At 55.4% G+C, this 27,000-nt stretch overlaps 1 protein-coding gene across 1 annotated transcript in view; it reads right to left on the minus strand.

The window, feature by feature from the left end:
• Positions 1–20: 20 nt before the first annotated feature.
• PIK3CD (phosphatidylinositol-4,5-bisphosphate 3-kinase catalytic subunit delta) overlaps positions 21–27,000 on the minus strand; it is a 50,498-nt gene continuing 23,518 nt past the window's right edge. The window contains exons 3-24 of the mRNA XM_080801021.1: positions 13,490–13,662; positions 10,821–11,049; positions 10,502–10,731; positions 9,904–10,083; positions 9,426–9,575; positions 8,838–8,927; positions 7,578–7,799; positions 6,870–6,966; positions 6,650–6,780; positions 6,146–6,196; positions 5,910–6,077; positions 5,699–5,820; positions 5,386–5,529; positions 5,166–5,265; positions 4,866–5,044; positions 4,680–4,792; positions 4,432–4,510; positions 3,729–3,896; positions 3,019–3,142; positions 2,752–2,897; positions 2,437–2,569; positions 21–1,723 (exon numbers count right to left, since the gene is read on the minus strand). Coding sequence (XP_080657147.1) covers positions 1,586–1,723; positions 2,437–2,569; positions 2,752–2,897; positions 3,019–3,142; positions 3,729–3,896; positions 4,432–4,510; positions 4,680–4,792; positions 4,866–5,044; positions 5,166–5,265; positions 5,386–5,529; positions 5,699–5,820; positions 5,910–6,077; positions 6,146–6,196; positions 6,650–6,780; positions 6,870–6,966; positions 7,578–7,799; positions 8,838–8,927; positions 9,426–9,575; positions 9,904–10,083; positions 10,502–10,731; positions 10,821–11,049; positions 13,490–13,630 — 3,135 coding nt within the window. The 5' untranslated portion in view covers positions 13,631–13,662 and the 3' untranslated portion in view covers positions 21–1,585. The remainder of the gene's footprint in view (positions 1,724–2,436; positions 2,570–2,751; positions 2,898–3,018; positions 3,143–3,728; positions 3,897–4,431; positions 4,511–4,679; positions 4,793–4,865; positions 5,045–5,165; positions 5,266–5,385; positions 5,530–5,698; positions 5,821–5,909; positions 6,078–6,145; positions 6,197–6,649; positions 6,781–6,869; positions 6,967–7,577; positions 7,800–8,837; positions 8,928–9,425; positions 9,576–9,903; positions 10,084–10,501; positions 10,732–10,820; positions 11,050–13,489; positions 13,663–27,000) is intronic.

The raw sequence follows: 27,000 nt of genomic DNA on the forward strand, positions 1-27,000 counted from the left end.
GTTTTTTATTTATTTTTTTTCCAGGGGTTGTTTTTTTTTTTTGACCTGAGAACACAACATAAAAAGGCCTTATTTCTTTTAGTTTGCGTTTACCTCTCCCCTCAAGGCTTCACAGAGTGCTGGTTTTCAACCCACATCGGTTGTGTTGAACTTCACCTTCCCCATACAGAAACATTAAAGACTTAAAAAAAAAAAAAAATTAGAAAATACTCTTTTCTCCAGGCACACAGGCCATGTACCCAAACCAGAACGCCAGGAAGCAGAGACTCTTTAAATAAATAACATAACATAGAGACATACACTCGGCTTCTCCTATTTCCAAACTGGTGAGGTGGGGCGAGTGAGTTCAGCACTTCGCTGGGGACGAGAGTGTGGCCAGTGGTGGTCTGTGGGCGGCACTCGCTGCTTCTGGCTGCTTCGAACTGAGGAAGGTCCAGAGGGCAGCCGCTCCCGGCTCGGCCAGGCCTGGCCAGGCCTTTGAGGGACCGGTCATGGAGCTGGGCGGGGACCAAGGTGGCAGCTAACACTAGGCTCACCCGTGGGCTTCGAGAAGCCCAGATTCTCAGCCCCCACTCCAGAGATGGCCTCAGACGGCCGGGAGGGGCCCAGGAACCTGGCATTTCTAGAGCTCTTCAGGTCCACCAAAGGCAAAACCTGAGCTGCTTGGAGCCAAGTCCCGTCAGAGACAGACATTCCATCACCGGCCCGCCTGGCGCTTCTGAGAGCTGTTGCGCAAGCAGGCTAAAGGGGGGAGTTCTGGAGATCAAGCCCTCCCGTCCTCAAAACCTGCTTGACGAGGCAGGAGACGGGTAACGGCACACAGTCCTCTGACCTGCGTTCGCCTTAATCCACGGCGGCGCGCAAACCAAGCTCCCATCTTTTGAATGTCTTGAGGACCAGCATATATTAAGCTTTATGGGGCTGAGGCCATTCTGAGCCATCGAGGTTCAGTGAGTAGTTTGGCTATTTTCTTACCCTCAAACAAAATCGCTTTACAGCGGAGAGATGAGAGAATTCCCGTACCCAAGAGTCACTTTAAAAGTGGAAAGCAAGCATCCCTGAATCTAGAGGGTGCCCAGGCTTCCTCTGGGAGCTGCCCGGCGCTCAGTCAGTGGAGAGCACGAAGGTGGAGGGGGGGCACAGAGTCGTGGGCGCCCTGTCACCAGGGCGACCGCCAGGCGCCGAGCCCCGTGCAGCCCAGCCAGAGCCCGGAAGAAGGCAAGCTTCCCGGTGGCGGCGGGGAGAGCAGTCTTGGCTGGGTTCCGATTCACCAGCTGGAAGACTCGGGGTGACAGTCCTTAGCAAGACGCAGCCTCGGAGGTGCCCGACTCACAGTGTCTCCCCTTCAGAGCCCGGGGCTCAGATCAGGGGCGCTGGAGGACGGCGCCCCTCCGCTGCACAAAGGATGCATTTCCATTTATGGCTGTTTAGCTCCTGAAACATTTCAAGTCATAAATAAATAACCAGTGTAAACAAAAGGCAGTGTATAGGTTCTCGCCCGTGGGGTTCCATTCAGGCTTTTCGGCCCCAAAGGACGGCCGAGGGTGCCGGGTGCCCGGAGCCCGTGATGGCGGCTCGCGGGCCGCTATTGCCTGTTGTCCTTGGACACGTTGTGGGCCAGCCAGTTCACTTTGGTCTTCCAGCTCTCCCGCAGGGCTTCGTTGAACTTCACCCGGAAGTGCTTCAGGGCCTCCTCCTCTGTCTTTCCCAAGGCCAGAGAGTCCTGAGGCAAAACCGGCAAATCAGTGACCGCATCCCCAACGAGGGGGACCGCCCCACCCCCTGCCCCGAATATGGTAAATTCCCCCCGAAAGAATCGCAGGAAGGCAATCAGGAGACCGCCCCCCCGCGTCTCCCCCGGAAGCAGCGCTCTGTTCTGATCCCAAACCCAGATGGGCCTCCTGACCCACCCGCCAAGTAAGATGCCAACTCCAGCCAGGCACCACGGCCCCCAAAGTCCCCGGAGTGGGACAGGTGGCCTCACCGTCTGCATTGGAAATGAACTTGGGGCGGGGGGGCGGGGGGGTGGGTAGCGTCATTCTGCACGAACCAGGCACCAAAGAGGGGCTCATCCTGACCGCCTTCCCGACCCCTAGCTTCTCCCACACTGAAAAGCCACAGGAGGGCGAAGCATGTTTAAATGAAGAGGGAAGGTATCTAATCCCGCCCTACTGTCCGAGCGGAATCCCCGCAGCCAGCGCCGGACAGCAGGGTGGGCCAAGGGAGGTCCCGACACACTGGCAACAGGACCAGGCCCCGTGGCTGGGTCACAGGCGGCCTGAGGAACCCGCGCGGGGAGTGCCCCGTGGGGTCCGGGTCATGGGAGGCCTGAGGAATCCACGCGGGGAATGCCTGGTAGGGTCCGCTGTGCTCACAGGCAGGCCTTGAGGACTCGGGGGCCGGCAGGGCTGCCCGGGAGGGCCGTCTGGCATTTACCTTGAGATACTGGATGTCTTTGGAGCAGCTGAGCTCAGGCAGGCCGGCGGCCCGCATCAGGGCAAAGAGGTGGAGGAACAGCAGCCCGTGGCGTCGCAGGATGGTGTAGGCGCGTTCACAGTAACCCCGGAATCTGCAGGGGACGCGGGGAGGTGGGGGGCGGGGCTCCGAGTGCTCCCCGCCATTCCCACCCTGCTTGGGCCCTGGAAACCGCCCCCCACTACCTCTGACCACAGCACCCCCCCCACCTTTTCCTGCAGGACCCAACCCTGAGCCCGGCCCGGGACCGCCGCCCCCGCCCCCGAGCACCCTCACCTTTCAAATTTCTCACTGTTGTTCGTCTTCCCCTGCTGGATCACGTGCACAAAGTCATAAGTGAGGATGAACGGGACTCGCTCACGGTTGATTCCAAACTTGGTCTTGAAATTCCCCAGAAAGTGGCCAAAATCAATGTGGAAGAGCTAAGAAGAGGGAAGGAAGAGCGGTCAGAGAGGGCCCGGGTCGGGGAAGGGGGTGCCAGGAGGGAGGGAAGGCGGGGAGGGCCAGGGGCGCCGCCCACACGGCCGCAGGCTCTGCCCCTACCTGCCCGTTCTCACGGATCATGATGTTGTCGCTGTGCCGATCACCGATGCCCAGCACGTAAGTGGCCACACAGTAGCCGGCACAGGAGAGGGTGAACTCCTCGATGGCACGATCCAAGGCCTCCCTGTGTGTGCGTTGGTGGGAAGGGGGATGACCCATCGGGGCCACGCCACTTCCCAGCAACTTCTACCAAAAGGTGGGTCTATGTCCCCTCCCCTTGAATCTGGCCTAATGACGCGCTGGGACCAATGCGACAGGGAGGAAGCCGTGCTGGGCTCCTCCCACAGCCTCGGCCTTCGGACACCTGGCAGCTGTCCAACTAACCTGTTCCCGGGGAAGGAAGCCAAGGCCGGTCCACTCACGGGGGGGGGGGGGGGTGCCACACGGAGACCTGGGACTCGGGCCAGCCAGGCCAGTCAAGCAACCAGCTGCGCACAGTTGCGTGAGTGGTTCGAGGCCAGAGAACCGCTCCGCTCAGCCAGCTCAAGCTGCAGGTCTGCGGGCCCGTAGTACCTGGTGGCGGTTTCATGTCCCTAACAGTTAACTGACCCCTGGGGGAAGGGAGACCCGTCCCGCGCCAACAGAGCAGACCCGGTCCTCCGCTGAGCCATGAAGCCATGAGGACTGTCAAGGGCCCCGCCCTCACCCTTGACTCCTAAACAGCAGCTTTTGGAAAGGGGAGGCCTCTGTCCCCGGGACCCAGAGCCTACCCAGGGTTCTTGGACTTGAGCCAGTTAAGCAGCGCATCCTTGTTGAAGGCAGCTGTGGCCGCCATGTTGCTTTTGTTCAGCTGGATGTTGGCGATGGTGTCTGAGTGAAGCACCACCTCGATGAGGCCCGTGCGGTCCCCGGTGGAGAGGCAGCCGTAGGGGGTCATCCTAGCCAGGGGGGAGGAGGGGCAGGGAAATGCCCAGGTCACAGGCTGTCCCTGGGGTGGCCTGACACTCCGCCCCACCCAGAGGAGCTCAGGACAGCCAAACAGCCCCAGGAGATGCTGCAGGGGAGGTGCGGGGAGGGACTCCGGGGGAAGGCTCCCGGGAGAGATCAGCCCCAGCACCCAAGACGCACAGAAGAAACGGCAGCACTTTGGCTGAGCTCATGTCTGCTCAGAGAGAAACCCAGGTGGTGTGGAAGAGGATGCCACCGCTTCCCAAGACGGGGCAGGCGGCCCGGGACGCGTGGGGCAAAGGCAACAAGGGGGCGAGACCGATGCTGAGTGCCAGGCCTGCCCTCCACCCTCCCTCTACGGCCCTATCGCCTCCCTCGGCCCTAACGTAAACCGGTCTCCGCTCTTCTTCGAACAACCCCTTTTCCAACGGAGGTGGCCGTGCTGGCTTTGACAGACGACGCCTCCAAAGGGACAGGGTCCCAGGCCTGCAGCGAGGACAAGCGGATGACAGGAGGGCCTCTCACCTCAGGTCCAGCCCCTCCTGCTTCCACAGAACATCCATGAGCTGGATCATCTGAAGCGTCAGCATGTCCTGGCGGAGGTCTGGGCAGCGGCCCCCCGGGAAGGAAAAGCAGGAGCTTCTGGGGGGCTCTGCACCCCCAGCCAGGCCCAGGCCCCCGAGGGCCAGGACCCCACCTCCTCAGCCCACCGCCCTGGTTGGGGGTGGGGGGGGGCACGGCCTCCGCAGGGCTCTCCCCGCCCGCCTGCTCACCGTCCCCGTTCTTGAAGATGATGCCCACGCTGCCGTCGCTGCCCGCCTCCTCGTTGCTGTACATCACCCACAGCGGCTTCATCTTGGAGTCCATGAAGGTGCACTGCTCCACGCTGCGGGCCAGAGAGCAGTGAGCGGGGGGCGCGCCCTCCGCGGGGCCTCCGGCGGGCGGGGCGCGGGGCTCACCAGACTTCAGCCAGCAGCGTGCTGGGGTCCAGCGGGGACTGCAGGTGGGAGAGGGCCTCCAGGTAGGTCTCCTGGCGCAGGCACAGGTGCATCAGCTCCTTGGTCTGGGGCTTGGCGGTCTTCTGGGAGCTCACCTTGACGAAGTCGCTGAGGGCCTTTAGCTTGCTCAGCGCCTCGCCCTGCAGGGAGAACCAGAGCGTGGGACCGCGGGTGCCTCGCGGGAGGCCTGGGGGGGGCGGGGCTCCGAGCCTCAGCCCCGCCCCTGGGGGGGACGCGAGAGGAGCAGACCCGGCACCTCACCTGCTTCATCAGCACCTTCATGTGGTGGGTGCTGCCCCTGCAGTAGGCCTCCATGATGAGGCCGAAGCGCAGAGCCACGGAGGGCACGTGCATCTCGGAGCTGGAGGTGGGGAGGGACGGCTGAGCGGCGGCCCGGCAGGCTACAGCCCGGAGCTGGTGGGGGGGGGGGGGTGGCGGGGGAGGCCGGCAGACCAGGGGGGGCCCCGGAGGGGTGCGCTACCGGAGGTGCCAGAAGAGGAAGTGGCCGATCTTGCGGTTGGCCAGCGCCCGGTCCAGCAGGAACTTGGTCAGCTCGCAGTCGAGGTAGGATTCGTACTTGAGCACCTGCACCAGCTGCAGCAGGTACTGGAAAAGCTCGTCGTCCCTGCGGAGAAGGGAGGCCGGCCTCACCTGAGCAGACCCCAGGCCCCCTGCAGTCCTCCCCGCCACACACCCCCCCCCCCCCCGGCACCAGCACGGGCTCCACCCGCCGGGGCACACGAGACCGAACGGCCTGCGCCCGGAGCCCGGAGCCCGGAGCCCGCGGGACTCACGTCAGCTTCCGCAGAGACTTGATGGCGAAGGAGCCCACGTGGCGGTCGGGGAAGCTGAAGTCCAGCAGCTCCAGGGCGCTCAAAACAGGCAGCTCGGGCCAGGAGCACAGCAGGTAGAGCATCTGGGGGAGCCCGAGGGCCGTCAAGGTGCCGCTGGGCAAGAGGCCCTCCCCTCCGCACACGACGCCCCCAGCCCCACCCCCGCCCCCACCTGGGCCACATCCTCATGCTTGTTCCACTTGGTGACCAGCAGCAGGCGGGCCAGCGCCTCGGGGAAGCGCTCCTGGACCTCGTGCCGCATCTTCCACACCAGGTCCTTCTCGTGCTCGTACAGCTCCCCGGACCCGCGCCGCTCCAGGATCTCCCGTAGCTGTAGCTGCTGAGGGGGGGCAGGCAGGGTGAGCGGTGGCCCAGCCGGGCGCCCCAACCCCCCGGCCCCCGGCTCACCTCCTCCTCACTGAAGCGCCCGTGCTCCCCGTGCCGCCCCAGCTCCAGAATCTGCAATGAGCGGCTCCACGTCAGTGGTGACCCGGACCCTGGGCCAGCCCTGGCAGGGCCCCCCGGGACGTGGGGTGGAGGGCAGAGGGTGTGTGTCAACCCCTCGGCACCCCTGACCTTGGGGTGAGTGCTGTCCTGTGCCCAGCATCCTCGGCCTCCACCTCACAGATGCCAGGAGCATCTCTCCCACCAGCTATGACCACCTAAAGGGTCTCTGAACCTTGCCCCAAGTCCCCTGGGCAGCCACATGGCCCTGACCGAGAACCACTGTTCTAGAGCACATGGGGGTTCTGGAGAATCAAGGAAGTCCCCAACTGTGCGTGCTGACCAAGCCCCAGCCCTGGGCAACTCAGGGGATGGGTGGCGGGAAGCCCAGAGGCAGAGTCAAGAACAGGCATCTTGAGCCCCACGGCCTCTGGACCATCGCAGACCCTGGATGGCGAGGGGGCTGACCTTGTCCAGGGTGGGGTAGTACACAGGGTAGGGGGCCACCTCAGGGAGGCAGATGACAAGGGCCGCAGCGCTCTCCGTGTTGGGGTTGCTCCGCACTGTTCCCGCGGGGTTCAGCAGTTCCCCTTTCTCGTCTGGACACAGGGACAGACGGGAGTTGCCTGGAGAATGCCCCCCTCCAGGAACACGCTCCCCCACACCTCTCCCTTCCGCCTGGACGGACCTGGGACAGACGGCCACATGTATAGGCAGCATTCACCGGTCTTGAGCTGGTCCTTATAGTCAAACAGCATGAGGTTGGCCCAGGCGATGGGGCAGTCCTGGGAAAGACCACGGGCAGGTCAGGGCCAGCAGCCACAGAGGCTCACCACTGGCAGGACGGCCATCGCCTTCAGGCTGAGCTTCCCCGCCCTCACCCAGACTCCCTGGGAGGAAGCAAGCACGATCAGCCACCTCTCGGCTCCCTTCTGCTCCCAGAGGTATCCCTACTTCGGGTTTCTTGAGAAGCTCCCAACCAACCACACCAGCCCCAGACGGCTGGCCCAGCTCGGCAGTGGGGTAAGTCGGTGTGGCTCAGTGGCCAGTCACATCCTGAGCCTGGTGACTCAGTGCCCAACCCCCATTCATTCCCCACTGGCAGCTGACTCAGGACACCCTGCTCCCTGTATGTGTCTGTCCTTCCAGCCCAGAGAGCGGCCTCCAGGTTCCCCCAGGTACCCCCGAGTCCACCCCTGCTCATCAGCCCTGAGACCCAGAGCTGTTACATGGCAAGGATGGTGGCCAGAATGGGAGGTGGGGTGTAGGAGGGAGGGTCGCCCCTATCCCCCATCCCCGAGGTGCACCCCTGCTGGGAGTGGACGGGGGTGGCCCTGGGCCACAGCACGCCAGCTCCCGGAGGCCTGACCCCAGCCTCCCACCCAGTCCCACCCACCGCCTTCTTGGATTTCTTCTTGGTGGAGCGAGCCTTCTTGGCCTTCTCAATCACGGCGTAAAGTGCAAAGCAGAGACGGGCCATGCGAGGCAGGTCGCAGATGTTGATGTCGAACTCCAGCCGCTGTTTCCACACGGGCTCGGAGCACACGCTCACCTCCGAGCTGGACACCGTCTTGCACAGCGTCTCGTTGCCATGGAAGAGCCCGGCCTGCACCACCAGCTGGGGGAGGCACGGGTGTCGGGGGCCAGGTGCCAGATGCCCACCTCCCTTGCCCCTCTGAGGCTCTCCCACCCACCTAAAGCTCAAAGCTCCTGACACGTCTTCATTTCCCATGGGTCTGAATCCCCCTTGCCACTCGGAAGAAAGCGGCACCGAAGGGAGCAGCTGATAGCTTGAGTGGGACAAGGGGCCACAGGGTGAAGGGAAGGGCACCGTGGGCTATGCATGGGCTCCCCACGACTCTGTGGGGCTCCAGGGATGTCGTTTCCCCGCTCGGGGCCTCAGTTTCCCTACTGGGGTTTGGGAACTCCAGGGGACCTTCTCGCTCTGAAACCTGCGAGCTCCCTCCATTGCTCAGAATCGTATGAGCCCCGTGAGCAGGCAGGATTTCATTCCACCAGAACATCTCTGCCCTGCGTCCTCCAGCTCTGCCCTGACAGCCCTCGGGGCCCGGCCAGAAAGCCGCCTCCAGCCGGGGCTCCAGGGTGCCGTCACGGAAACCCAGCCCCGCCTGCTGTGAAATCACCCCGGCAAAAAGGGCTCCACCAACAGACCAACCTCCGTGGACCCAGGAGTAACGTCCCGCAAAAGGGACAATAAGCACCTCCTGGGGACGGAGGGAGATGGGGTGTGTGACCAACCCCCGAAATGGGCTTGGCCCCCAGGGGTCCAGGCAGCACACCTCCCAAGTGCCTCCTGGGAGTCCCAAGGCCCCGGGGCCCAGCCGGGGCCACCCCTCTCCCGCACCTGTCACCTCCTGCTGTTCCCACTTCCCCGGGCCTGGCCCCACAACTTCCACCCGAGTCAAATACCCAGAACTCGCCGAGCCTGGTTTCTACGAATTAGCCTCTGGCCGGCCAGCCAGCAACCCTCCCCCCTTCCTGTTTTGAAGCTGCTCACAGCCACCCCAGGCAGGGATGCTGGGTAATGTGGTCAGGTGGCTTCCATGTGACCCCCCCTCTTCCTCTGCCACCCCTCTAGACCACAGCCACCTTGTTTGTGCAGAAAACATCCCCGCTGCCCCTAGGAGCCCCCTACCTTCATCCGCTCATCGGCATTCACTTTGCTGCCCTGAATCAGCTCCACGCAGAAAGGCTGCTCCAGGGACCACAGGGACAAGGAGGAAGGCTGGGGCGGGCCAGAGGGGGAGAAGCAGGGCCGTCAACGCCGAGGAATCCCGGGGAAGCTCCCGTGGCTGGCGCCCCTGGCCACTCGTGGGTGGGGTGCGTGTTGCCGGTTGGTGAGAAGGCTTAGATGCCCACCCATGATACCACGATACCACGATCTGCCAGAAAGCCTGCCGTGCAGGTGCCCCAGGACCCCCGAGCTCTGCTGGGCATGGCGTTCTGCCTCCCTCTCTCCAGCGCAGGGGGCAGGAGAACAGAAGGGCAGCCCATGAGCCGGGCCTGGGGGCTGCCCCGGGAAGCTCAGACAACACTCCCCGCCCCTGCACACTGGTGGAGGACCAAGTTCATGGCCCAGCTCTCAACACCGACCCACCAAGGAGCATGAGATGAGGGGCCCTGGACCGGCCCCCAGCCCTCAGCGTTGCCACTAGGCTCTAAGGCTGGACAACAGCGGGGAGGAAGGGATGGACGAGAGGGGAGGCGGAAGGCACCAGCTCACCTTCTTCATGGGAATGGGGGGTGGTTTGGTGCGTGGTTTCTGGACTTGGGGGGCGGGGTCGCTCTGCTCGTCCCGCATGGCGAGGATGGAGGAGGAGTGCACCATGGTCAGGTGGGGGGTCAGCCCGCTGTGTAGACAGCTGCAGATGTACTGTGATGGGGGGTGGCGGGCAGAGTGAGCGGCCGATGGGGCGGCCCCAGCCATGCTCCAGATAATGAGCCTCAGCCCCGGGGACTCCCCGATGCCCCCACTGCCGATCCCAGGCCTTCCCGGCCTCTCCTGCTGACCCTTTGGCCCCCCACCCACTTCCTGAAGATGGAGCCTTCCTTGGGACCCCGGGGAGGGCAGCCCAGCGAGGGGACGCTCTGGCTGTGACCCCCAAAGGCCCAGTTCCCCCCCCACCAGCCGGGCCTTGCCCCCCCCCCGGGGCCCTGGGGACCCCGGGAGCGCAGGGCCCCTCCCAGACCTCAGCCCTCACCTGGAACTGGCAGAGGGGGTAGCTGCCGTACAGGTACTCGTGCTTCCCGTTCACCTGCAGCGCGTAGTCCTCGGGCTGCTCCACCAGCGGCTGCCGGAACACCGTGGCCTTCTTCCGGAGCGCACAGGCCATCAGCGCCAGCGGCACGTCCTTGCTGGACACCTGGAAGGTGAAGCTCTCCTAGGGGGAGGAGGGAGGGTCAGCCGTCCACCCTCGCAGAGGGCTCATGGCTTCCGGGACGCGGAGGGCGGCCCTGCCTATTTGCCCGGAATGAGCCCCTCCCCACCACCCCCCACCCCCGAACGTGAGGCAGGGTCTGATGAAGGCACACGGCCGACAGCCCAGAAACAGTTACTGAACGAATGAATGGACCCATGACCAAGGCCGTCTGGTCATTCGGCCTCGTCCAACTTGCCCGGTGGGACATTGGCCTGAGCGCCCCTCGAAGGCATGGGTGCCCTGCGAGTCCCAGCCGGTGCGACCGGGAGGACAGCGGATCCAAGCGTTGGTGGGGGGCCGGGAAGTCTCACGGGGCAACGCCCCTGCAGCTCGGGCGCTGCGGACGGGCCAGCGTCCCCCGCAGGGGCCATGGGCTCACCTCGCTGCCCTCAAACTTGACGTTGACCAGGAGGGCGCGGTTGGGGACCCGCAGGGTGCCGGCCCCCCAGCTCCGGGCCGAGGGCTCCAGCTGCAGCGGGAAGCTATACTGCAGCCAAGCCTCCCAGCCCAGCTGCTGCCGCCGCGCGGCCGCCTCCTCGCAGAACTGGCGCATCTTGGTGCGAAAGGCATTCACTTCAGGGTCGTGCAGGGAGTCGAACTCATGGAGACCTGGGAGGTGGGGAGGCTGGGTCAGCGCAGGGGCGGGGGGGGGTGGTTAGGGCCGTGGGCTGCGGCCGGCCCACCCCCACGCGGGTCACCTTTGCCGATGAGGAGGCTGATCTGGGAGTTGACCAGCTTCTTCACTCTGTCCCCCTCTCGGGCCACCAGGCGCAGCACTGGCAGGAAGGGCTGGATGTCACAGAGCCGCCGCTGCTCATCCTCCAGCTCCTGCTGCTCCGCGGTCTGGTTGACGCAGGTGAACACGTAGGCCTCGGGGTCGCTGAGCATGTGGAAGAGCGGCTCATACTGGGCTCGGTGCCACAACACCTGAAGGGACAGCGGCCGGTCAGCCCCTCCAGCCAAGGCACGCAGGGCCACGGGGAGCCTCGACGTGGCTGGAGGCTGGCCTCAGCCTGGGGGTCCCGCCCTGCATGACCCCGCCCAGAGGGCAAAGCCGAGATCCCCAGACCCTGTCCTCTCCAGACCCCGTGAGCGCTGACCGTCACACGGGTCCCCTGAGCCTCCATCGCCACCCTTCTGTGGAGGGCACCTGGTCCATGCCGAAAGCCTGCCCAGTCTCCCCTGTATGTTACCCTTGAGAGACGGCCGGCCGGACATGACCTCCAGGCACCCCCCCCCCCCAGCTAATCATTCTGGGGTTCTGATTTCCAAATGTTGGCAACGGATTCAGAAAAGCTGAACACACCAAGAGAGCCGTCAAGCCCTCTATGGGCTGTGTTCAGCTAGGGCGGTCAGCGGGTGCCCTCAGGACGAGATGTCCCCAGGGGATCCCTGGGAGAGCCATCTAATGGTCAAGCTTTAGTGCAAAGGTGTTCAGCACCGAGTCACAGAGAAGACAGGAGAGGAGAGACCAGCCCTATTCATCTTCCACGGGGGATGGATAATTACGGCCCATCAGCACAAAGGGATTGGGGGGGCGGAGAGCGGGGCATGACCCAGAATCTAGAACACCTGTATGAACAGGCACAGAAGGCTCTAAGAGACATGCTAAGTAGGAAAAAACCCGAAGGTAGGGGGCGCCTGGGGCGCTCAGTTGTTAAGCGTCTGCCTTTGGCTCAGGTCATGATCCCAGGGTCCTGGGATAGCCCCGCATCAGGGTATCCACTTAACGGAAAGCCTGCTTCTCCCTCACCCACTCCCCCTGCTTGTGTTCCCTGTCTTTGTCTAATAAATAAATAAAATCTTAAAAAAAAAAAAACAACCAAGGCATATACCAGCAGATATAATTCAAGCCCATTTCCATAAAAACAACTCAAATAAACATAGTAATGAATAGAGAGCAGGATTTGACAAGAGGAAGTAGGGTTTGCAGGCAAAACCTGGTCCACTTCCCAGTTACTAGAAGACAGCCACACCCACTCATTCACGCGGCCTCGAAGGCCACCCTGGGCCCGCACTGGCAGAGTTGACTGTTTGCAATATATACCAGATGGCCAGAAAAGCCGAGAATATTCACCAGCTGGCCTCTCGGAGAAATAAAAAGTATGGAGACGCCGAAGGCAAACTGGGGTGCGTGCAAGGACCCAGGCGTTTTGTATTTCCGCACTGTCGGAACTGTAGTAGAGATGCATGTATGGCCCAGGAAAACCAGATTACCTTTACAATAGAGTTAATCACATGAGAAAGATGTTATGTTCACTCAGAAAAAAAAAAAAAAGATCTCAAAGTTCATAACAGGAATTATCACAAAAAACACTCCACGGAAAACAGGAGAACAGCCCAAGTGTTAACTGTGGTTGTCTCCTACGAGCGGAATCACAGGTGATTTTTTTTCCTCCTCCTACTTTTCCCTCTTTGCCCCAATCAAGGCATCCATGTTACTTTTGAAATGGGGGGGGGGATTTAATTTTTTATTTTAATTTAAAAAAATTTTAAGATTATTTATTTATTTATTTGAGAGAGAGAGAGAGATATCACAAGTAGGCAGCGAGGCAGGTAGAGGGGGAAGGGGAAGCAGGCTCCCCGCTGAGCAGAGAGCCCGATGCCGGGGCTCGATCCCAGGACCCTGAGATCATGACCTGAACCGAAGTCAGAGGCTCAACCCACTGAGCCACCCAGGCGCCCCAAGAAATTTAATTTTTAAAGAAATCTCCCAGGAAAGGGAGATTAAAAAAGAAAAATAAAACCTCAAAGATGATCCACGGCTTCTTTCCTTTTTTTTTCTTTTCTTTTCTTTTTCTTTTTTTTTTTGGTTCCAGTCCCAAGTATAAGCTTTTAAAATTCTGAGCTGAGGTCTTGCCCTCTGACATGACCCACTAAATCCCACACTTCGCAAGTGAGATGAGCCCTCTGGGAGATCACAAGACAGTCTCTGCCAAATCCTTTCCAGATGTCTAACCCTTTGACTCAGTAATCCACCCCTGAAAATTATTCAACAAAACCAAAACTATTTCCAAAGATGATGTTTACTACGATGACAGCTCTACAGAGAAAAGACTGATAAGACTCTTTCAAGTGGTCAGGGCTGGGGATCGGTTCCAGAAACGATAGCACAGTCATGGAGAAAAGGGAAAGCCACCATGGGAACCACACCCCGAGGCTCCCACTGGAATCCAGCAACTGTAATCCTGTCCTGATAAAGGGAGAAGCTGGATTCAGAATGCGGCATGCGTTCTAACGAGAAGCTTGTAAACAAATTTTAGGCATTATTTATCTTCTGAAATCTGTTTTATAGGATCTCAGATCGGAGCCTGGGCGTCGGTCCGTCTTGCCCTCCGAGTTCCAAGCTCGAAGGTCAGGGTCGTACCTTCTTGATGGTGCTGAGGTTGGCATTCCGGGACACAGGGAAGTTCAGATAGACCCCCGTGGGCAGCAGGAAGTCAACAGCCACACTCTGATTCTCCTCCTTGGTCCAGAATTCCATGGGGCAGTCAACCCCAGGGGGCATTCTGCTCTCTCACCTCTCAGACCCTGGTTGTCCTGGAAAGGAAGGAAAGGCAAAATGAGCCATCCCCAGCGCGCTGGATGAATCCTTTGAAAGGATTCTCTGGAAAATCAGAATGTCGGGATCTTTGGCGGCAGGAAATTCAGGAAGGAGTCTCTCCCTTGGGCGCCCCAAACTTGCCTCCCTCTGGGGCCTCGTCCTGCCTGGGGTGGCTTGGGGCTCCTACTGTCCCCCAGACTCTGTTCCCCCTCTCACGACACCCTACGTCCCTCAGCACAGTGGCCCCAATTCAAGACACCAACAGACCCATTCCAAATCATTTTTTCTCGGGAACGCACACACGCAGGATACCCCACCACGGCCCCCAGCTGGCAGACAGAGGCGGGGGATGGCAGGGTCCTTGGTCAGACAGCCCAGGACTCGAGAAGGACCAAAGGCTGCAGTTCTTGGAAACTTTCTTTCTTTCTTTTTAAAAACATTTTATTTATTTGACACAGAGAGCACAAGCAAGGGGAATAATGGGCAGAGGGAGAGGGAGAAGCAGGCTCCCACTGAGCAGGGAGCCTGATGCAGGGCTCTATCCTAGGACCCTGAGATCATGACCAGAACAGAAGACAGATGCTCGACCATCTGAGCCACTCAGAGGCGCCCCTCTTGGAAACTTCCTAACCAGAAACCAAGTGGCTTAAAAATGGCTTTGGCCATCAAACAACTTGTTGAAGTATCCCCCCTCGGTCATACCCACTTTTCAGTAATAAAATGCTATAGACACAATTAAAGGTCTTTTGAGTATCTCCACCACCACCCCCGCCCCGGCCACGCTACCAGCATCTGGATTCTGGTTATTTGTAATTTCCATGCATGTTTTTATACTTTGATTGTACTAATATGTATCCACAAACAATTCTCAACACTTTTGCACGCTTCAAACTTGGTATGAATAGCTCTGAAAAGCGAGTCTTCTGTAACCTGCAACCCACGTTATGTTCTTCTTTTTTTTTTTTTTAGATTTTATTTATTTATTTGACAAACAGATCACAAGTAGGCAAAGAGGCAGGCAGAGGGGAATGCAGGCTCCCCGCCGAGCAGAGAACCCGATGCAATGCGGGGCTTGATCCCAGGACCCTGAGATCATGACCTTGAGCAAAAGGCAGAGGCTTAACCCACTGAGCCACCCAGGCGCCCCCCACATTATGTTCTTTAGCCTCATCCGCATTGATACATGTAGCTGCGGCTTATTCATTGTAACTCCTGTGCTATTTCCCTGTGTCAATAAACCACAGTTTATTTACCCCTTCTCTTACTGATGAACCTCAGGGTTTGTTTCTGCTCTTTTGGGTTATTACAAACAATGCTACAATGTCTCTCCTTACACACCTTTCTTTGTGTGCAGATAGAGTCGGGATGAGCATTGTCCAAAGAAATACAATGGGAACCACACAGGTGATGTCAAAGTTGCCAGCAGTCACATTCAAAAGAAGTAAGAAGATAAAAATTAAGTTTACTCATCTATTTTTCTTAACCCAATATATCTAAAATACAGTCATTTCAAAATGGCCCTCAACGTGGCAAAATTACTAATGAGATAGTTTACATTCTTTTGGGGGCATGAAGTCTTTGAAATCTGGTGTGTATTTTCACTTAGAGCACACTGCAGCTTGGATCCTACATTTCCACCGGAAACACTTGACCTCTATGTCGATGTCATACACTTCACAGATGAAAAAGGAGGGCCGCGGACTGAAGCTGCTCCAAATAGACTGAAAAGTTTTCCAAGAAATGAGTCGAGTATCCATTCTGACATTTGAATGAATCAAAATGAAAGAAAATACTTATAAATGTTGTTCTTCAGTCACTTTTCCCATTTCCAAGTACTCAAGAGCGACACCTGGCAGGGGGCCACCACGCTGGACAACACCTGTCTGGGGGAACTGTCGGATCACGGCCATGACCTATGACAGCTAGAACAAGAGCCTCAGCTTTACTAAAGGAAAGAAGCGGTGCCCGTTAGCAACGGGACCAGCGCTGTCCCCGGCTTACTCTCCGTATCTCCATCGGCACTTGGTATCGTCCAATTCACTGTTTCTGCCAATCTGATGTGCACGGAATGCTCCTTTGTCGTTTTAATTTGCATTTCCCTGATGAGCCATAAAAATGTTTATCTTCTGCAAATAGCCTGCTTATAAATGTTGCCCATTTTTTCCTGCGGGGTTGTCTTTTTCTTATTGGTTTATAGGGTTTTTAAAAAATATACTCCAGATTCAATCTCTCTGTTGCTTAAATGAGTTGGAAATATCTTCTTTTGGTCCGAGTCATCTTTTCATTTTGTTTATGGTGCCTTTTTTGGTGAAGGAAAAGTCTGTAATGCCGATGTAGTCAAATACTGTCCTTTACGTTCTGGTTTTTATTCTTTCGAGAAAGATTTCCCTATGCTGGGGTCCCATCCTCCTAGATGTAAATGACTCAGAAAAATGACTGAAAGGGATTGTGTAGCTTGTGGGAGATATTCTTTCAGGGGCTCTGCCAACAGGGCCCAGACCTCAGCCTCGTCGATGCGCTAAGTGTAGAATCTGCTGGGAGCAGCACGACACGCGCGTCGCGCTGGCGCGACTGTGTCACCACCACTGGGATCCAGTTCCTCTGATTGTAAAACCACATCCTACTTTGGGTTCCTCTTTCTGAGAATGGCCAGGCCAAAGGCTTTCTTTTTGATTCAAAATAGTGGGGGAGAGACAGGCAGGAATCCTCGAGAATCCACTTACAACACTGCCAAGTGTTCTGCCCACGCTCAGGAAGTCAGGGCACCTGCGGCCACTCAATCCCGAGGCCCAGATGGACACAAGTAGCATGAGCTCCTTGGGACTCCAGCCAAAGGGGACAAATGCACCCCCTCGCTCTTCTGCCCCATAGTGCTGTGGAAGGAAGCCTTCAACTAACCTCACCCGTCTGGGATGCACGGTCATACTTCCATGTATAAAGCTCATGCCTAAGGAAGGAAGACCCAGGATGGCGTGGGCAGGAGATAACCAAATGTCAGAGATGCGACAGGAGGAAGCAGGAACCCTCTCTCTTTGCGCACCAAGGACCCAAGTTCAACTGCTCACAAGCCCCAACCCTCCACGAAGCTCAGACTCATCACCCCACAATGTATGGGACAAAGGCGCCAACTAATCCGGGGACTTTAGAACTGCTCCAAGAACGCAAATGGCTACAACCGCTTGGACAAAGTATCCAGTCTTGGCAGTATCTATTAAAGTGAGCACGTGATGCCCTCTGACCCAGCAATTAATTGCACACCTCGGTCTACACTTATCGGAAATACGAGTCCCTGTGCAAGGGGAAACACAAACAGGAGTGTGTACGGCACTGCTATTCTGAATAGTCCCAAACTGGAAACTTCCCAAATGCACATCAGCAGTATAATGGAGAAATAAATGATGGTCTCTTTTCCTAGTGGCATGTTACAAAGCAATGACAATGAGCGATCTACAAATACACACAACGGTGTAAACGAATCTCATAAACATGAAAATGAACCAACGAAGTCAGGCGTAAGAGTATGTGCTCACGATTCTAATTATACAGAGAACACAGGCAGAGCTCATCTATGATGGCGGAGGGGGAGACGGGGTGACCCCAAAAGGGCAGTTACCCCAGCGTAAAAGGGTACGAGGGGCTTCTGGGTGCTGGTACTTTTCAGTTTCTTGATCTGGAAGCTGGGGACTTTTCACTAACTCAACACACCCTCAGTAGGAGTGGTTCTGCCAAGCTGACTTCCTGGCCCACCCCAGCCACAGGAACTGGATTGGAACCAGGAGGAGGCTGGGCCCACCAATCACTGCGTGTCCTCTCCTGGCCACAGTGATTCCAGGATGGCAGTGAGAATGTCAAGTCAGTCCACTGCCTTTGACACCTGGGTATCTGTCTTCAGGTACTGCCTCCCGGAGTAGCAGAAAAGAGAATATCCACCTAGAGCTGCTCCTCTGCTCCTCTGCTACTCTGTTCCTCCACTCCTACTGGGGGTGTGTTGAGTTAGTGAAAAGTCCCCAGCTTCCAGATCAAGAAACTGAAAAGTACCAGCACCCTGCTGCTCTTAGGGGTGAAACTTGAGAAAAGACCACCATGAAGGAGAGGAGAGCTCGTAGGAGAGTGGTGGAGTCCTGAAGACAGCCTTTGAGTCCCTGGATCCAGCCATGCCTGAGGCTCTCCCTGGATTTTCAGTTCTATCTTGCAAAAAAATCCCCCTGCCTCCCCAGCCTCTCCACCCCCACTTTTTTTTTTTTTAACTTGGAAGAGTTTGTCTTTTTTGGGTTTTTTTTTGGGGGGGGGTTGGGTTTAGCTGTTGTTTTTGGTCATTTGCCGCTGCACATTCCATTTTAGGAAGCTTCTAGTTTTTAGAAAGTTCTTTCCTTGGAAATTGGCCCACCTCTTGGAGCCAAACCTGATCTTTGTGTTGTTATCTAGAGGTACCAAGAGCTGTCTGTCATCTGACGGCTCCTTTTCCTGGATGATGACCTCAGTACCTCTCTTCTCCCTACAACACAGTTTTTGGACTCTTGCCAAAGTCTGGTACTCTGCGAAAAAAGATGCTATGGATGGGGCCTGAAAGGCCAACTGTTGAAGAATGTTCTGGGTGCCAGACTCCCACGGTTTAGCTTAATAAAATCTTATCAGCCCCTTCCCTCAAGAAAGTTCTTCGACGGTTCTACTGAGCTCTCTGGCTGCCAACCTTTCTGGCTGTTTCTCCCAGGAAGTCAGATTCTCTCAATGAATCTCTTGGATCTGAATGCAGGAATTCCCAATTACTGTTGGTGATTTCATCTCATGGAAGTAACTGACACCCATGTATCACCGCATTTAATATTTTGTACCTATGACTCAGTCTGAGATATATTAGTTTAAACTATTTATTAAGTCCCAAGAGCGGTGCATGGGGGAGACAGGAATACCCACACACGGGGTAGTGGGTGTCCCATTCTATCAACACGGGGAAGACAGCACGCCAAATGGTGATGTAATGGAGAGAGCCTACTCCCCTGGGGGGAGGCCAGGAAGAGCCCCTCTGAGAAGAGGACACCGGAGCAGAGAACCAGAGCCGGTCAGCCGTGTCCACGGCGGACGGAAGGCAGGCCACTCCCACTAGAGCAAGCGGGTGGGGCAGGGAGGGGAGGACAGGGATGAGATGGGGTGAAGAGATCAGCCGGGACCAAGTCCTGGGGAGAATTCACAGGGGAGATGCCTGGGTGTCACTCAGAGAGTGGTGGGCGGCCTTAGCAAAGGAGCACGGGACCCGATTTGCATCCAGAATGATGCCGCTGGCTCAGCGTGGAAGGACCGGAGAGAAGCCAGCCAGTCCGTGGGGTGTGGGCGTGGGGAGCTCAGGCCTCCAGGGATGAGAAAGTCCGGGAATTAGGATATATTCAGGAGCCTGGGGGATGGGATGGGGGCTCGCGGGGGAAGAAGGAAGGATGACAGCTGGGTGTGGGCTTGGGAGATTGAAGGGGCGCTGGAAATACACTGAAATGGGGGAAATGTGAGGGAGAAACAGATCTGGGGTCAACAAGATGGCAAGAGGTCCATTTCAGACTCAGTGATCCGAGCCGCTTAGCGAACACACCCATGGAGAGAGACAAGGAGACAAGCCCCGGGTGTGGAGCGTAGGGGAGAGGTCTTTGCCGCTCCCAGCGCATTACCGGGGGTCAGCAGGCTCCCCCCAGAGACGCGTGAGCTGGCCTGAGAGAGGCTAAGCAAGGGCCAGGTCCACCTCAAGGCACTAGAGGCACCCACCAAAGTTGAGCCATGAGTCACCCTTCCTTGCTCTGAGTCAGCCACCACTGCCCTGTCTGCCCGCATCGAATCATCAGCACAGTATCAAACGATCATGACCTGAGCTGAAATCAAGAGTCGGACGCTTCACCGAGAGGGCCACCCAGGTGCCCCTAGGGCCCTAATCTATTTCTAAAAGAGGAGGGCAAGCAAGGGGTGTCCCATCCCAGAGCCACCGTGCTTCCATCAGCCCGGGAATGAGGTGGCAGCGCATCCACTAGTCTCCCCGGCACTGGCACACCGGCTGGCTGGTGGCTTGTGCCAAACTGAGGACCCCCGAGGCCTCCCTCTCGCTTCTCTGGAAGTTCCACTGTATTAAGGCTGTGAGTCTGTCTCCTGGGTCTGCTAGGGTTCCACATCTTCCTCGTGGCGATCGCAGGTGTGGCTAACACTCCGAGTAGGAGCCAGTGCCCAGCGTTTTTCAATACGAAGACGGGCTTTCTGGTGCTGGAGTCCCATGCCCTGGGGAAAACTTTCCAACGGAACGCATGAGTCACTCGCAGCCAGCTGGGTGCAGGGGACACGCAGCGGGGAGAAGGGAAGTTGCATCCTGCTTATCCGAGCCGTAAACATCCTCGTCCTCCCCGAGGGTTCCCTGAATGAGACAGGCCTGTACCCTCACCTGTTATACTCCAGAGCAAGCGTGAACCCGTCTATAGAGATGCTCTGTTCTTAGCACTTCAGGACAAAACATCTGTGAAAAACCCAATTTCAGAGCTGAAAGTCACCACCCCGAAAGCTCAAGAGGCGTCTCAGAAATGTCTCGAAGGCGGCTACGCACGTTATCTAGTATCTACCATCAGCCTGGGCTGGGAGGGTACGAGAGCAGCAGCCACTGGGACAAGGGACCGGGAGCCACCTGGGCTGGCCTTCCGCACCAGGCTGCGCGGAGCTAGGCCTCCTGACCTGGGCTGATTTTCAGGTGCTTCTCAGCCTCCAGAAAGTCCTCCTAGTAAGTGTTCTGTTCCCAGACACTCTTCCTCGGAGAATGAAGTGGATGATTTTCCTGCTGCCTAACATATGCGCAAAGTGGGGGCACGTAGGCGCCTCAGAGCTGAATTCCCAAGATGCTTTATCCAGAGGCCCCACTTCGCAACCATCCCCCAACCCTATGGAGTTTTTAGTCTAACAGGAGAAAAGCAAAAGAAAGAAAGAAAAGATGACTTCAGGTAAGAAAAGAGTCGGAACGGAATAAAAGGGACTTGCGGGGGGTCTCCTTTGGATGGTAGTTCTGGGGAGGGTGCTCAAGAGAGATCATTTTGGAGTTGAGGCCCAGAGGATGAGAAAGATCAGGCGAAGATCCATGAAACAGGGTTCAGGCAGCCGGAGCTGGAAGCGCGAACGCCCTGAGGCAGGAGACCAGGCAGCCGGAGTCAATGACCCAGAGGCGGGCTGACTGGGAGAGGCGGTGAGCCCGACCCTGCAGGGCCTCATAGGCCCAGTGTGGAGCCAGATTTTGTTACCACAACAATGGGAGGCCATTGGAGGGTTTTAAGCAGGGGATGGATAAGCCCTGACTTTGTGCTGGACAAAAATTGCTTTGGCTGCCCGGAGGAAAATGGACATGAGTGAGGCAAGAATGTGGGAAAGCCATGAGGGCGGGGCCCCAGGCAAGAGCAGGCAGGGCAAGATTAATGCGGGAAAACTCGGGCCCCACCTGCCACAAAACGCCCCCCCATCGTCTGCTCGTCAAGGCTGGGGATGAGGCTTTCCAGCACCGCAGCCCTAGTACTCCCCGCCCGCGACAACCTTCCTGACAAAGAACTGCAGGTAGAGACCAGATGGAAAATGGACTGGCCCCGGGTTCCCCCAACAGGTGTAGGTTTAGGACAGGCGAGCTGTTCTCTCAAAACACAGCACCTTCCATGAGACCCGCTTCAGGGTGTCTCTCCTAGAGACCCGGGAGTAGCAGCATCCTCTGTCCCCTCTGGCCATCCCGGTTTGTGGGGTGGAAAGTGTCTGTGGCCCAGCAAGAGGGAGAACTTGGCTGCGGCAGGCGGGGTCCGGTGGTGGTCAGGTGAAGGAGGAACTTGTCTCTCAAAGGGGGATGGGAGGGAAATGTCCAGAAGCCAGAGGCCAGCCAAGTCGGACACCCCCAAAACCATGCCCACGACTAGGAAGAGGGGGCTTGTCTGGAGGGCAGTCTGACACCCCAGGCTCTGGCCACAGGAGGAAAGGGATGGGAGGGATGAAGGCCGAGGATGGACGAAAATAACGGAGCCTCCCAATGTCCGCTTGGCAGGTGAGCTGAGGGCGCGAGCTGCCTGATTCCTCGTCTATCCGCTGCTGCCTCCCTCTTTCTTTGTTTCTTCTTCTTTTTTTTTTTTTTTAAAGATTTTATTTATTTATTTATTTGACAGATCACAAGTAGGCAGAGAGGCAGGCAGAGAGAGAGAGAGAGAGAGGAGGAAGCAGGCTCCCTGCTGAGCAGAGAGCCCGATGTGGGATTCGATCCCAGGGCCCTGGGATCATGACCTGAGCCGAAGGCAGAGGCTTTAACCCCTTGAGCCACCCAGGCGCCCTCTTTGTTTCTTCTTTTTACTCTCTCCCATTTTTAAAAAAAAGATTTTCTTTAGTGGGGCGCCTGGTGGTTTAGTCGGTGAAGTGCGTGCCTTCAGCTCAGGTCGTGATCTCAGGGTCCTGGGATGGAGCCCGTGTCGGGTTCGCTGCTCAGGTTGGGGGCGGGGGGGGGGGAGCCTGCTTCTTCCTCTCCCACTGCCCTTCCCCCCACTCGTGCTCCCTCACTCTCTGTGTCAAATAAATAAATAAAACCTTTTTTAAAAAGATTTTATTTATTTATTTATTTGAGAGAGAAAGAAGGTGTGAATGCAGGGGGTAGAGGCAGAGGGAGAGGGAGAAGCAGACTCCCCACTGAGCAAGGAGCCTGACTCCGGACTTGATCCCAGGATCCTGGGATCATGACCTGAAGCGGAGGCAGACGCTTCACTGACTGAGCCACCCAGGCGTCCCATACTGTCTCCCATTTTAAATGGGTCTCCCTTGAACCTCTATTATTTGACAGAATGGTAACTTTTATTTTGAATATTTAAAAATGAAAAAAAAAATCCTCAGTGCAAGAAAATCAAATACACAGACATCGAAGAATGAGAGGCAAAAGTCTCTGGAAATTCTGTTCTATAAAAAGAGAGAGAGGGAGAGGGAGAGGAGGGAAAGAGAGAGAGACTCCTGACCTCTGATGTCATCAGAAAAATGAGCCAACTATCCTACCAAAAAAATTTGATCCCAACTATCTCCTATGATGTTCAGTTCATGGCCCACCCAGGGAGGCCAAGGGCCTACACCCAAATGGAGAAACCTTTGACACTACCCATCAAAATCAAGAGACAGATCCACACTCTTAGGTCTGGGAATTTGGGGAATTTGGGAATTGTCCTAAGGAAGCAATGCAAAGGTGGGGGTAAAAAGCTGTACGTATGAAGATATTCATTTGTGGTTTTCACGAAAGCAGAAAATCAAAAATCACAGGGAAATTATGATAATTAACAGGAGTGAAGACAGTCATCGCAACGGCACCTGTGTACCAGAGCCCCGCAGATACGGCCCCCGAGAGAGAGAACCAGAAGGTGCCCCTCCGTTCGTCATGGCAACATCTGTTTGTGGACAAAACATTTCAGGAAGCACAGAAAAAATGGAAACAGCTGTAACAGGGGTGGATATGGAGGCTATGACGATGATTTCAAAGTTTTGTTATCTAACGTTAGGCAAGCACGTGGTTTTAAAAATGAATGAAATGAATGAAAGCTAAACCGTTTGCAGGGGGAAAAAAAAAAAGAGCAGTCCCCCTGCCCTGCACGTCCAAACCTCCCGCCCCCGACTACAGATTTTTTTTGGGTATTTGTCTCCAATTTTCTAAATAACCGATTTACACGGGTATTTCTCGATTTCCGACTTTTAACTTCTGACCTTAGAAGATAAGACTGTGCCTTCTGCATACACGCATATATCCTCTCCTCCGTCTTCTGAACACAGCTACGTGATAATTTTTTTGTTAATCAAACTTGAGGGCTCCTGGGTGGCTCAGTTGGTTAAGCATCTGCCTTTGGCTCAGGTCATGATCTCGGGGTCCTGGGACGGAGCCCCGCCTTGGGCTCCCTGCTCGGCGGGGAGTCTGCCTCTCCCTCTCCCTCCCTTAATAAATAAATAAAATCTTTAAAAAAAAAAAAAACAAACTTAAGTGCTTATATTATTATGACTACATTTAGTGTTTAACACTAAACCACATAGTATATTCTGGTTTTATTTCCTTCTTATTCAACTTATCGTTATTTCTATAGTTGATAGTTGCCTCACTTATAATTTGCTTCATTTTCTATGTACAAATATAATTCCTTTGTTTTCTATGTGCAAATACGGAATTCTTCCCCCAACTCTCCAACAGAACTATGAAACTCTTCCTTATACGGTAAACAGGTCCGATAATCCACCAGCTTCATTTTTTTTTTCTTGAAGATATCCCTCCTGGTGCCCTCAGCCATACTGCTCCTAACTCGCCTGGCGGATCTCTACATGGGCTGTGCAGCTGCACCACTGGGACTTCGCTTCGCCGCAATTGGGAATTCTCACCATTCTCTCTACCCGTCAAGGTTCTGGGTTGCAAGTAAAGAAGCCAACTCTCACTGATTAAGCAGAAAAGTTGCTGACAGATCATTTGGCTTATTTGCTGCACTGTGAGGAGTTTCACAGCTCTGTTGGAGAGTTTGAGGAAGAACTGGTGATGAGTACATTGCGAACATAGCAAATAAAGAGACACGGAGGTGCTTATCAACGCCAGGAAAAACAGAAAGCTGAACCAAAAAAGAAACAGAACCTGGTACACTGGATTCCACAGTGCAGGTCTGATGGCGGAACTGCCCCTACTGCCACTGATACTAAATGCCAGTTGGTACCTTGGCCATGTCCGCGCCAACAAGTTGACCTTGGAGCCCATCGTGGCTGCTACGGCTATAACCATGGTACAGCACGTGCTTCATCCCTCTCCTCTGCCAAAATACAGCAATGGGTGCACTCATCCTTGGAGTCTAGGTCACGGGCCCTGGCCACAGGGAAAGCTTGAAAGTCAGTCCTTTTCAGTCCCTGGGGTTGGTAGGTGTCTGCACTTGCAAAACTCAAAGTAAGGTAAGAGCTGAAATGCTGAAAGCTACTTGGGAACAGAGACAAATAAGAACAAGAGACAATCACATATTGTATCCCTTGTTCCGCTTTCCTAGTTTACTCTCATTTTCGTAGAGTACAGTCTCCACTAGTTTCCTTGAATAGCGATACAAAGACGTGTGTACGTGCATGTGTGCGCACACACACACACAGAGCTTTGGAAAATTCACACCTACAAAGGTGCCTTTATGCTATTATTTTGCTTGAATGACAATTACAGACTTCTCGCCCGGGAATTAATTTCCCTTGGAAATTTGAAAGAGTTGCTCCATTGTCTTGTGGCTTCTGGTGCTGCTTTTGTGAAGTCCAGTGCCATTTTTTATCTGATCTTCTAGATGTGGCCCCTTTTCTCTTTGTTGGCTTTTGGCAAGTTCTGTCGCTGGAGTTTTGAAAGTTCATGATGACGTCCTGTAGTGCACACTTTACTTTTGTGAAGCATGTCTTCTATTACTCATTGTTGAGTTCTACTCAGATACTCTTCATACAGAAGTTCCTTCAGTTCTAGAATTTTTTTCCTATAGCTTGGTAACTTCCCTTTCTTCATTTTCCTCTCTGTCTTGAGTTCCTCTGAGGTGGATAGCAAGAGTCCTGAACTGATCCTCCCGTCTTCTTATATTTTCTTTCTTATTCTCCATCTCTTAAGTCTTTTTGTTTTACTTTGTAGAAATTCACTTTTCAATCTCTAGCTTTATTTTTTTATTTTATTTTTTAGATTTTATTTACTTATTTGAGAGAGAGAGAGAGAGAGAGAGAGCATGAGAGGGGAGAAGATCAGAGGAAGAAGCAGACTCCCCATGGAACTAGGAGCCGGATATGGGACTCGATCCCGGGACTCGCGGATCACGACCTGAGCTGAAGGCAGTGCTCAACCAACTGAGCCACCCAGGCACCCTCTAGCTCTATTTTATTGAGATTTTTGCTGCTAATATTAGTTGCTGTTTTGTTTTTTTTGTTTGTTTGGGTTTTGTTTTAAAGATTTTGTTTTTAGAGGCACCTGGGTGGCCCAGTCAGTTAAGTGGCTGCCTTCGGCTCGGGTCATGATCCCGCGGTCCTGGATAGAGCCCGCATCAGGTTCCCTGCTCGGCAGAGAGCCTACTTCTCCCTCTCCCTGCAGCTCTGCTTGTGCTCTCTCTCCATCTCCCTGTCAAATAAATAAAATATTAAAAAAAAAAAGATTTTATTTTATTTTTAAGCAATCTCTATACCCAACATGGGGCTCAAACTCACAACTCTGAGATCAAGAGTCACACGCTCTGGACTGAGCCAGCCACGCACCTCTACCATCACAGTTTTTATATCCCAGAGCCTACTATTGTTTCATGAGTGTTCCTGTTTTTCAACAACCATGTTTACGACTTCTGGCCCTTTTTTTGTTCATTTGGGTCTCTTTCATGCTAGGGACGTCATTCTATGTGGGATGATCCACAGGTGCCCATTCAAACTTAAGAGAGGCACTCAGAGCTGTCTGTGCACAGCTAAAGGCCAGTTGCCTGGCAGGCATCACTGTGAAATGACAAAGCAGCAAGCTAGCTTTCCAAGAGGGTCCCTTCAGTGTTAGTCTTTGAGGGTCATTTTTTCTTGTGAGCTCCATTTCCTCAGAGAGAAGTCAAGGCCCCAACCGGAGAGGAGTATAGATTAGGCTGCCATGTTCTGGGAGCCAAGCAGGGAAAGGTCTCACTGTTTCGTGTACCAGCTTTCACTGAATCTTTCTGTTCTCAATACAGTGCCTCTTACACTCAGCTGATCCCACGCCTCCTTCCACCCCAGTCCAGGCCTGAGCTGCTCTGGTTCAACGAGGCCTCTGGGAAAACAGGCATGTTCCGCTGGGATGGAAGAGGGAGCCACCTGACTATGTGGGCTGAGAGAGGGGTCTGTTGCTCTGACACACACCTTCAATTTTCCTGATTCCAGCCCACCCTGCAGCCCGTCATCAGGAACACTGTAGCTCCCACTCTTGGGCCTTTGGTGGGTCCTTGAACACACCTGCCTTCCCCTACCATGACACAGGACATTCAAGACTTTAAGTTTTCCATCTCTTTCACCGACCTACTTTCTGTTTCTCAAAGTGTTTGCTCACTCCTCCTCCTCCTCCATCATTTCCTTTTCTGTTTCCTTAAGGATTTCGTCCTTTTTTAATCCCTTACTCTCATTTTAGTGGGCTTTTGAAACAGAGCCAGGAGAAACATATGCATTCAATTAGTCGTATTTTCATGGAAGTTCATAGTAACATTTAACAATACATAAAAAGTAAGTTTCCAAAGATAGGCACATAGAAGGCTTTCTGGGGGATCTGGGGGAGGATACTCCTTCAAGGAATCAGTGGTTCCCTTGGGGGTGGTTAGGGCTCAGTGGGTTATGCCAATCTGGGGGGCAAA

Source organism: Martes martes, assembly GCF_963455335.1.
Source record: "Martes martes genome assembly, chromosome: 4".
Lineage (NCBI taxonomy): Eukaryota > Metazoa > Chordata > Mammalia > Carnivora > Mustelidae > Martes > Martes martes.